Source organism: Phyllobates terribilis, unplaced genomic scaffold (assembly GCF_046119375.1).
Source record: "Phyllobates terribilis strain yellow unplaced genomic scaffold, ASM4611937v1 Scaffold_11__3_contigs__length_659146591, whole genome shotgun sequence".
NCBI lineage: Eukaryota > Metazoa > Chordata > Amphibia > Anura > Dendrobatidae > Phyllobates > Phyllobates terribilis.
The window spans coordinates 34,731,366-34,743,228 of record NW_027362771.1 but is presented as its reverse complement, the minus strand read 5'-3'; the positions used below and the strand labels follow the sequence as shown (position 1 = coordinate 34,743,228).

General features: G+C 42.2%; 1 protein-coding gene across 2 annotated transcripts in view; it reads left to right on the top strand.

The window, feature by feature from the left end:
- The first annotated feature begins 4,173 nt into the window (after nt 1-4,173).
- Nucleotides 4,174-11,863, top strand: part of ITFG2 (integrin alpha FG-GAP repeat containing 2) — a 28,085-nt gene continuing 20,395 nt past the window's right edge. For both annotated transcript variants that reach the window (XM_073651182.1, XM_073651183.1), the window contains exons 1-5: nt 4,174-4,350; nt 4,427-4,522; nt 6,225-6,266; nt 7,903-8,062; nt 10,614-10,750. In XM_073651182.1, the coding sequence (XP_073507283.1) occupies nt 4,255-4,350; nt 4,427-4,522; nt 6,225-6,266; nt 7,903-8,062; nt 10,614-10,750 (531 nt within the window). In that variant the 5' untranslated portion in view covers nt 4,174-4,254. The remainder of the gene's footprint in view (nt 4,351-4,426; nt 4,523-6,224; nt 6,267-7,902; nt 8,063-10,613; nt 10,751-11,863) is intronic.

The window sequence follows — 11,863 nt, the reverse complement described above, 5'->3', positions numbered from 1 at the left end:
ACTAAAATGAATCGGTCAGAACGTTCCTAACTCCTTCCCACCCCCCTTCCCGAAAAAAACCCCAAAAAAACTGTTTATCTTTTAGAGAGGAACATGACTATATAATATCATTGATATCTTTATTGATGCAATCTATTGCTCCTTGACTGAAAAATTTATGTTTTAATATGCAAAAGAAGCTTAAAGGGAATCTGTCAGCAGGATTTCACCCCGCTTAAACTATTTATAAGCGCATGTAGCTCTTTCAAAGACAAGTACAGCAATAGCTTTACATGGTCAATCTGTTCCTCAGTTACTGGGAAATCAGCGTTTGAATTGATATGCAAATGAGGCTGAAGAGCTATGGTAGATCTGAAGCCTCAGTCACTCCAGCTCTATTCCCCGACCAGCGCCGTCTCCTCCTTGCTTGACTGCCAAACTCTATGCTGTGTGACTTCAGGGAACAAAGCCATCAGTCAAGCAAGATGAGATGACAAAGAGTGGGAAATAGAGCTGGAGTGACAGAAGATTCAGATCTACAAATTGGTTTTCAGCCTCATTTTCACATCAATTTAAATGCTGATTTCTCAGTAACAGACAGGCCATGTAAAGGTATTGCTGCTGGTATTTTCTTTGAAAGAGCTCCATGCACATGTAAATAGCTTGGGGCTGGTCTCTCCCTGCCTCTTCCCCTGCTACTGACAGCTCATTGACCTGACCACACACAGTGAGCTGTTATTCCAGCAGAGGAAGCCACGAGGGAGGGACCTTTCAACAAACTGGTGAGGTGGAAATAGAGGGAAATGGTGGGAGTGCTCTCCTCAGGAATACACCAAATGTGTTTGTTTCCATTAGGCAAATGGCTCAAAAAAATTGTCCCTTTGGGGACACTAGTAGAGATGACCTGTCCCAGTATTATGCTGCCCTTACACTGCACAGCCTCATGACAGATCCACTTAAAGGGAATCCGTCACCAGGTTTTTGCCACCTAATCTGAAAGCAGCATAATGTAGGAAGAGGTGCTGGCAGTGGAGCATCCAATGTCAGCACCGCCTGCCAGTTCATGTAGGAAGAGTTACAGCCTGACACTTGCTCCTCCTCTAGAGATATATAAGGGGCCCGTGTCCGCTGCTAGATGCTGCCCTCTCTATAAGTGCCTGGCACGGGTATGTCTTATTCATCATCATGGAGTCATTTGAAAAACTCACACTTTTCTCTTAGCAGTGTACATGTACCAAAGTGCAGGATCTGCTGTACCTCACGCCCACCACTGATTGGCAACTTTTTACCTATGCAATCAGTGATGGGGTCAGATTTATACACAGCTCATGAATATGGAGGACTACATGGCAGTAGGTCCTAGTCCTCTAGTGATAATCTCCTCCTGATAAAACTTTTATCAAAACTGCAGCAATAAGCCCAGTGAACCACACGAAGACATACCTGTTTTTTTTACCGGCAGCATGGCTCACAGGGACACATACAGATCTTTTGGTCCGTGCAAAACACCTACCGCACATGATGACATCTGTGTGCCGTCTGTGAGACTTTTAACGCAATGTAATGTATTCAAGAAATTACTGATTTTTAAGTGTTAAAGATGTGCAGATATAATAGATAGATTGTAGAGCTTTCTATTAAGCCAAATAAATAATTAAATGCAAAAATACATGTGGAGTCCCCCTATTTCTTGAAACCAGCAAAGGTAAAGCAAACTGCTGAGAGCAGATATTATCAGAGGGCAACATGACCTGGGGACTCTGATGAGCGGTAATGTTACTGACATCAGAATCGCCATGTTTCATGCAGCGTGGCCTGGAAGTGGCTGTTTACAAAGCCTATGGAACATCAGAACAAGGCTTCATAGTCTTTGTATGTTGGATTCGCTTGGTCTATGTCAGACCTGCGTGGGAACTTTTTTTTTAATAAAGTGGTGAAAAAGGGAAAATGTATTTGTTTTATTTATCTGTGTTTTATGTGTATATACTTTTCAGGTTTACATTCGCTGGACTGGACTACGGTGGACCTGCGTGGGATTTTTTCATTTTTACATAAAGTTGTGAACGAGGGAAAGTGTTGCTCAGTGTTTATTTCATTAAAGTATTTGCTTGTGTGGGTTTGTGTTTTTTTATTTTTTATTACTGGGTTAGTCATGTTGGTGTCTGAGAGACAACTCGCCAATACTAACCCCAGGGCTTGATGTCAACTGTGTTTTTAAACACTTCACAGCCGGGGCAGTGGAGTTGGAGCCCATTTTCGTGGAGTTGGAATAAAATGGACCAACTCCTAAAATATATAATAAATTGGGTACAGTAGTTCAGTGCAGTTTGTGGGGAATATTTTTTCATAAGAATTTGGGAAAGTTATGAAATGTCCTATAAATGTCTGTCCTATTCCCGATCTGAGGCTGCGTGCCCACCATGCATTTTTCAAGCATGTTTGCAGTGGAATTTCTGCAGCGAAAACGCTTAAAAAACGCTTGGTAACACTTGCCCCATGGTCCCCAATGATAATCCGCATGAGCTGTGTACATGCTGCGGAAATTTCTGCTGTGGATTATCATTGCGGAAAAATATGCAGCATGTCCATTAATTTTGCGGACACGCAGCGTAATTGCCACCATTGACTTGCATTGAATCGCTTAATATCCGCATGACTACATGTGCACATGCGGATATTAAGCGATTCAATGTGCGGATGGTATCCGGGTGTGGAGAAGAGGAGACTCTCATCCAGACCCAGGTACCATAGTACCTGTTAAAAAAAGAATTAAAAATAAAAAATATACATTATACTCACCTTCCGATATCCCCCGGTCTCCTGTATGATGCGTTCTGGCTCCCCAGCGGCTCGCGATGGTCTAAAAGGACCTTCCATGACGTCATTTAGTCATGTCAGCGGTCGCGTGACTGGTCACATGACTAAATGACGTCATGAAAGGTCCTTTTACACCACCGCCAGCCGTACAAATCACCGGACGCACCGGAGAAAAGACCGGGGACCATCAGAAGGTGAGTATAATATTTTTTTTTATTTTTTACCATTTTTATTCTTTTTTTCAACTATTAACTTGGTCACACTATATAAATCCATGCCGGTTGCATGGATTTATAAAGTGTGACCAAGTTGTCAAGCACTTTCCAAGTGATGCTAAAATCGCTTGGAAAGTGCTTGATAACCCGCATGCAAAAACGCTTCTACCTGGCGGGAAAAACGCATGTAAAATCCGCATGCGTTTTTCCTGGCAGGGAGATGCGGAAAAAACCTGCAGCATTTCTGCATCGTGGGCACTTAGCCTAAGGGTCTAGACTTTTAGCTGAGATGAATCTGTGCTACAGTAAATTTATCACTTAAACATGAGCCATGTATGCGGGAGTCGGAGTCGTGGAAATTGAGGAGTCAGAGGTTTGGCTTACTGACTCCACGGCCCTGTTCACAGCTGACATCAACCCCAAGCACTATTATTCCGATTGCCAAGGCACTAGGGCAATCAGGAAGAGGTGGGCAAAGCGCCAGAATTGGAGCATCTAATGTGAGACACTTTTGAGGTGGCTGCGGTCTGGTATTTTGGGTCCAATAACCAGGGACCTTCCCAACCTGATAATATCAACCCACAGCTGTCTGCTTTATCAGGGCTGGTTACCATAAATGTGGGGGATCCAAGTCCTTTTTTTTATTTATTTGGTTAATAGCTGTACAGTAAGTTACACAAGCCAGGCACAAATTATATATCTCACGGAGATCTATATCTTTGCATATTTAACACAAAAAAATGTGAACTTTGTATTTTGCATTCTATTGTGGTACGTGAAACACGGATGGTGCACATGTACAGCCAACAGAAAACCACATTGATTGTAAAAATGGGCGTCTTTTAAAGCAGACATGTGAAGAGGGCCTTATCCTGGCCATTCACCATGAGTGTAAAGGCATCTTATGTATGAATTAGCTGTGCCCCACCCATTGATACAGCAGATCCTGCACTTAGTTACATGAACACTGCTAAGACAAAGGCGTGAGTATTCTAAATGACTCCATGATGATGAATAAGACAGACCCGTGGCAGGCACTTCTAGAGAGGGCAGCATGCAGCAGCGGACAGGGGCCCTCTATATAGCTGTAGGGAAGGCGGAAGAGTCAGCCGGCAGGTAGTGCTGACACTGGGCGCTCCACTGCGGGCACTGCTGCCTCTCGCACGGAAACAGTTGGTCACGTGCGCCTCCTGGCGTGACGTCATCAGCAGGCGCGGCCCGGCTGTAAACATTGGAGTCGGAGATGCGGTCTCTGAGCTACGTGCAGCGCGCTGTCCTGGAGTTCAGCGGCTCGCTCTTCCCGCACGCCCTGTGTCTCGGGGATGCGGATAACGACTCGGTAATTCGGGGGCTGGACGGCTGACTGTGGGGTGACGGATCCGCGCTCCGGTCACTGTCTGCTTTTCTCTCTGCAGCTGAATGAGTTGGTCCTGGGAGACACCAGCGGGAGGCTGCACGTGTACAAGAATGAGCAGAGCAAGCCCTGGCTGAGCCGCAGCTGCACCGGCATGGTGAGCCCGCTGTCTGCCCCTGTCAGGTGGTTGTCTCTGCTTCAAGTGGCCGAGACAACCACCAAGAACAAATCTTGTAAGCATTGCGTATGCTCCGCTGTTTCGCAGCAGTGGTGGTCGGTCTCCAAGGCAATGAGCTGTGAACAAAAGAAAAGTGACAATATGTCAAGAACAGCTGAGACGTGTTAAGCAGTAAATTGTCAAATTGTTTGTATTTCAAAGCACTGTCTGACAACAATGCCCATCGGACTGGACCGAGAAGATTAGCATAACGCGCTAAAAACATTAAAAAGGTTTTTCTGGGCTATACGGGGGGCATTAGGGGGTTATACAGCGATTTAGGGAATGCAGCGCAGATGCTGAATCAGGTGATATTTTTAGCCGCTATGTCACAAAAGTGGTGACAGGTTCTCTTTAAAGAGAATGAAATGTGTTAGGGTATGTGCCCACAATCTGCAGCCCCGACTCTGCATAACAGCCGCGTGGCTTCCCGCCCTCATATGCAAATGATAGTCTGCGTGTTTTTTTTTTTTTTTTTTTTCACATGTGGGCTTTCCTCATAGAGGTTAAGTCTATGGAGAAGGTCCACATGCGGACCCGCAAGAGAAATTGATAGACACGCTGCATGTGCACATAGATGCATAGTGGACATGGGATTTCTAGAAATCCACCAACTATGCTGTAACATCTGGCCACTGCATAAACACACAGCTTCAAACCCGCAGCGGCTCCTGACCTTGGGCACATACCCTTACACATGCCTGGTATTTCTCCACCTGTTCAGGGCTGATGCACCTGGAGTACTGATGAGGGAGCGTGCTCGTTTAACCCTTTAACTGAGCATGCTCGGGTGCTTACCGAGTTTTTTTTTTTGCTTGCTCGTATATTATGTTCGAGTCCCTGCGTCTGCATGATTATGGCTGTTAGACAGCCTCAACACACGTGAGGGTTCCCTAACAAACAGGCAATCCCTGCATGTGTTGAGGCTGTCTGACAGGGGTACAATATGAATCTTCTGGTCAATATGATTACTAAAATAGAACAAAGTTACAAGGAGTACCAACCGTCTTGAAAATAGCACTGCATGAAATGAAGATAATGCACAGCAGTGTCAAAATGACACTGCTGTATACATGTTCCAACTTGTGTCACTTCTTTTAACTGCTTAAGGGTTCGGAAACAATAAAGCAGTTAAAAGTGACCTGTTCATTCTTCGTGTGGCTAGGAAGCCACCCGCTCTCTATACTTGAAAGTATAGAGTAAAAGATGTTTGTGGCCCCCGGTGTTTTCCTAAAATTGTTTTGTCTTTAAAAACATGGCAGGTGCGCTGGTGTCTAAAAGACAAAATGTCTAAAAGAAAAATAAGGTTTTAAAGACACACACATTTTGATAGGGCATCATGTGGTTTGAATTGACAGCATACTATATGTGAGGTCCTTCTTTCTCCAGAGCTGGTAACGCTTTTTTATAAAGCAAAATGAATGTGGATATTGCCCTCTAGTGGAGGAAGATTTAATTGTAAGTAACTGGCAGAATCTCTGATCTGTATTGAGGAAACAGTATATCTGCCTAATGTAACATATGACATGTTTACTTAGATCCAGAAACGAGCATACATTTATTTTTCTATCAAAAATGGGAGCTACCGTTTAGCTAGTACTTGTACACATTTTAAAACTCTACAATTTCTTTTTTTTTTCAGTTGACCTGTGTAGGTATTGGTGATGTTTGCAATAAAGGAAAGGTAGGTGGAAATATTTTTAAGTTGGTGGTTAATTAGTGGTAAGGGTATTGGAATACTGATGGTCTTTGTCATTTCCAACTGATTATTTCATTATTTTAGACATAAGTCAAGAAAAGCAATTGATATAACAATATAGTGCTCAATACACTTTTTTTTTCTAACATTACCAATGAGATTAAATTATTAGGTTAATAAATAATCAGCTATATAACATCTTAAAATGTTATATAATATATAATTACACTTTATATACCTGGTGACGTCCAGAGAAGAAGGGGAAAGTTCACACCAGTATTTTTTTTTATCTTATTTTCATGTATAGTAAGTGGCCCAAAGTATTAGAACACCCCTCTTTATTGAGTATGGGTGTTTCAGGTAGAAACTCCACAAATAAAATGCATAAAATCAAGCACATAGCCATGTAATCTTAATGACAAGCATTGGTAGAAATATGGATTTTACTGAAAAACTCAGAGACATGGCACTTTTATAGGATGTCATTTTTGCCCGAAATCTGTGTTTGAAATGTGTGATCTGCCCTGACCTTGTAACTCACAGAACATGACTGCCAAGTGGTGCAAACACCTCACCTAGTGAATCCCTCTCTATAATTGCCTCCGAAAGTGACCTCAGCCCAGGAAGTGTGCTTCAGCAGTATGCTGGTCAAGTCTAAATCACTGTATTATACAAACGAGTGCATGGCATGCTGCAGTGGACATGTTTTATAGAGTGATAAATGATGTTGCGCTCTCTGGATAAGGCTATGTGCACACGTTGAGTATCTGGTTAGTATTTTACATCAGTATTTATAAGCCAAAACTAGGAGTGGAACAATCAGGGGAGAAGTATAATAGAAACACGTCACCACTTCTGTATTATCACCCACTCCTGGTTTTGGCTTACAAATACTGATGGGAAATACTCAACGTGTGAACATGGCCTAATTGTGGGATTGGCAGATGCATGGAGAATGCTCTACAGAATTCATGTACTGTAAGATTTAGTGGTGAATAGATAATAAAATGGGGCTGTTTGTCTTGGCCCTTTATTTTCCGTAAAAGGAAATGTTAATAGTGCAGAATAGACTGACAATTGTATGCTTCCAAATGTGGTAACTGTTAGGGAGAGCCCATCCACACAAAAGAATATCTGTAAAGACGCGGTTTAAAGGGGTTGTATTTTACTATAAAACTATTTAAAATGGACCCATGTTGGTTGTAAAATTTAAAAAAAGCATGCTCTCCCAGTATACCCCATCCACTGCTTCGTACCGTGGCAATAGCTTTCTCTTGCATCAGATGACCACTGCTGGCAATCGGCGTTTGCTGACTGAAAACAGTAGCCAGGTACTGTCTGAGCTGGAAGAAACAGTCTTTCGGCTCTCTCTTCTGCCTTAGGCAGGAGTTGACCTCTCATTGGCTAATTTTAAGACAATCATGGGACCATTTAAAAATTAGTTTGTTTTTTCTTTTCTTGGTAGTAGGCAACATTTTTAACTATTTTGGTGTGAAGGATGACCTGCTCATAGATATAGTGTGAATCTCTTTCCTTAAGAATTTGGAAATAGTGTTGCAACGTTTAGCATGTAGTAAATATTTTTCTGACCTCTAAAGTACATTTTTTTTCTCATTTAAAGAACTTTGTGGTGGCAGTTAGTGCAGAGGGCTGGTTCCATCTCTTTGACCTAAGCTCTAAATTGGATGTCTCAAGTGACCTTAAAATGGGAGAAGAACAGAAAGCTACTTACACCCAGCATTTACCTGCAAATACCAAGCTTGCCCTGATAAGTGATATAGGTAAGAGCGAACTGTCTACATCACCTGCCAAGTGTTTAGTTGTATGATTTGAACACTAAGGTTGGGAGCCCACGCTGTGATTGCCACATGTGGAATCCACAGCATGGCACACCGGCCTAAGGCTCTGTTTACACGTGTCCTTGTAAATGTCTGGACAACATGAATGATCCTTATTCATTGAAAAGGGAGGGACAAATTAGCACTTATTTAGGGGTTACAATGTTCTTGTGTCCATGCCTCCCAGTTACCATGCAAGCCAAAAAAATGAGGTACTTAGTGCACACACAAAACTCATGTAAGTATATTCTATATAGCAGTAATGAAGTTTTACATTTCTCTTATTGAATATTTGCATACATCCTGGCTCATACAGTGCGCTCCTATGCTGTCTGACATGGATTTAATACAGTCACAGCAGCTTGCACCTGTTCACATTTGCTTCATATTGTTAGGAAGTGATGGTCCGTTTATTTTTTTTTTTTATTTGTAGCATACATTTAGTGATTACCTAGTTGGCTGAGCACTCCTCACATCAGTCAAAGGCTAAACTTATATGGATATTGAAGTGTTACCAACCAAGAGGAATGGACCTATTCCCTCGACATCTTTCTTTAATCATACTTGATTCTTTTTTTTTTGGGGGGGGGGGGTGAAAAGTTGCTCCTAAGCCAATAAAAAGACCCCTGGAAGTTAATGTTTTTATTCAAGGTCATCACTAAAGAGCAGATTCCCATTGATTTGTATGGCTGAGCCTGATCTGCATACATGGATCAGAGAAGGACCTCCTTTGAGTCTCATGTATTTCACACTCTGATCCATGATTTTTATAGAAGTGTTAATAGATTCATAGAATGGAATGGATCTATGTAGTATCTGAGAAATAAAAACGGACTGCACACGGATGTGTCACAAGTCCAAGGTCCATATTGTCAGATTTGACCAAGCCAAATGGCCATAATAATACAAATTGGACATTTCCATAATGTACATCAGACCTATGGCATACTGACCGTAATGCTGAGCATTTTGCAGCTCACATTCAGTACACCATAGCCCTGGCCTTAACCCTAACGTTGGTGTGAACCCTTTTCCAAACGCTGGTGGTAACTCTTAATGGCAAAGAATGAAAGAAATAAAAACTATAAAATAAACATTTAATCTAACTAAGGGGATGATCAAGCGGGTGATTAGGAGATTGGGCAAGGATTTATTGGAATTGATATAGAAATTTGATTCTTTTTCACCGACAGGACAGCACTAGAGCGTAGTATATCTCTTTTCTCCCCTTGTAGTTGTTCTGGGAGAGGAGAGGCACAGCCCAAGTGCTGTCCTGTTTTGTAAATATTTGGGGATTTTGATCACTGTGATGGGGTCTAGCACAGTAATCAAATGTCAGGAACCAATGACATTGGTTCCTGACATTGCCAAGGTGTAGTCAGGCAGATCTCAGCTGGCGCACAACGCGTGTGCCCACCGTTTTGCTTCATGAAAAGGAGGGCTGGGAGATGGCATCACCGGTATTGTGGGGAGCTTGGGGACACCATTTCTCTCTCATGTGACCTATTAGATCATGTCAAAGGAGAGAGAAATTATTTTTACATCGGATCTAACTTTCTTTTTAATTTTTTTTTACGTAATCACTGTCATTCGTTGAATAATGGCGATCACGTAAAAACCGGCCCTGATTATATTCTCCAGGGTGTTCGCTACCCTGGTAGTTGAAACCCTGGAGATTTTCTGACTCTGGGGTGTGCTATACGCTTATTCCCAACTGGCGTTTTAAAACGGCGATGAGGGGGGATAAGGCTCCTTAGTGGCTGCCGTTTTTATGCTGATCGGCGGTCACTAAGGGGTTAAAACAAACTGCAGCCGAGGAACAGAACTTTTCTGAAACCAGAAAACCCCATTAACGTAAAATGTGAACAGCCAGCGTGGTCCTCTGACTTTAGATCAGTGCAGGAAGAGAGAATTGAGCAGACTTTAAATGATAGCGCTCCCTCTAGGACACTTTTCTGTGTCTTTCTGAATAACATTGGTATGCTTGTGCTCTGATGTTTGCGGCTTTACAGAATGGTGGGCTGCAAGTTGTACTACTGGTGTAACTGAATTAAGTTATATCCATTATGTAGCAGACCCTTTCTTGTTCTCATAGCTGCCCCTGGAAAACTAGAAGAAAACATGATTTTTTTGTATTAATATTCTAAAAATAGTCATACACCTTCAAAACCAGGCAGCAGAATGTTTTGTTCAGCAGCTATTCCTCCTGCCAAATTGTGGCTGAGCACTGAATAAACGTTACATGGCTGACCAATCCTGCCGATATCAGGGGGTTCTCCCAGCACTATTCTTATGTGTATGAGATCCCTGGATAACCTGCCACTGAAGAAAGTCTGATGGCCAAAAGTCTTGCTAATCTTTATATGAGCCGCCAGAAAAAGGTCATTATTAGTAAGTTAACAGGCTGCTTACCAGTGACTCCTACCAAAATATGGTTACATCAGATATTTTTTTCTCATCCATAAAATGGATTATATTATTTCACTTTTCATAGATGGGGATGGCCGCTGCGAATTAGTATTAGGATACACAGACCGTGTTGTGCGTGCCTTTCGCTGGGAGAGTCCTCCAGAAGCTGATCTGGCCTGTGGACAGCTTGTTCCCTTAAAGAAATGGTTGCTGGAAGGACAGGTAAACTGCAATAGATAACAGGCTTCCTGGTAAGCATTTCAGCTGTTATTAGTGTATTCTTTCCTAAGTATGTATACATTCTCAACGTCGTATTGATAATCAGTGCTGTGGACCCTGCATTGCTCTTCTGTGGACAGCGGCACTTGCTGTCACCCGGCTACACAGGGAACTGCCTCCGAGCAGGTAACAGTGTGGAATGGCAGCGGCACCGGATCCTCACCGGAAATGCTAGTACAACCTGCGGCACGTACATGAGGCAGCTTATTTTGAGGACAGATCTGCTGTCACCGATGTGTTGCATGACAGCAGTTCTGACAAAAAACATTTGTGCAACTTATTTGCGATTTGCTGTCTTGTGACTATTTCAGAGCTGAAAATAAAACCGCCACGTTTCATTCGCACATGACTGGAAGTCTATGGAAAGTATGTCTCGCTTAAACAGTGACAGAGAATCGAACACATTTAAATACATTTGCGTCTCAATGCGACACCATAGGAATTCATTACATCAAATGTTGCATGGTCACGGATTTCAGTGTCTCATGTCACCATGTATCCCCAGCCTTACTTTTACCTCCTGACCCTAGTGCTGTAAGAGATCATTAACCCTTTCGCGCCAGAGCCTGTTTTCGCCTTCGTGACCAGGCCAATTTTTTCAATTCTGACCACTGTCACTTTGAGGTAATTACTCTGGAACGCTTCAATGGATCCCCCTGATTCTGAGATTTTTTTTTTTTTTTTCGTGACATATTGTACTTCATGATAGTGGTAAAATTTCTTCGATATCACTTGTGTTTATTTGTGAAAAAATCGGAAATTTGGCGAAAATTTTGACAATTTTGCAATTTTCAAACTTTGAATTTTATGCCCTTAAATCAGAGAGATATGTCACACAAAATAGTTAATAAATAACATTTCCCACATGTCTACTTTACATCAGCACAATTTTGGAACCCAAATTTTTTTTTTTTTTGTTAGGATGTTCTAAGAGTTAAGTTGACCAGCGATTTCTAATTTTTCCAACAAAATTTACAAAACCATTTTTTTAGGGACCACATCATATTTGAAGTCACTTTGAGGGGCCTTTATGACAGAAAATACCAAAAGTGACAC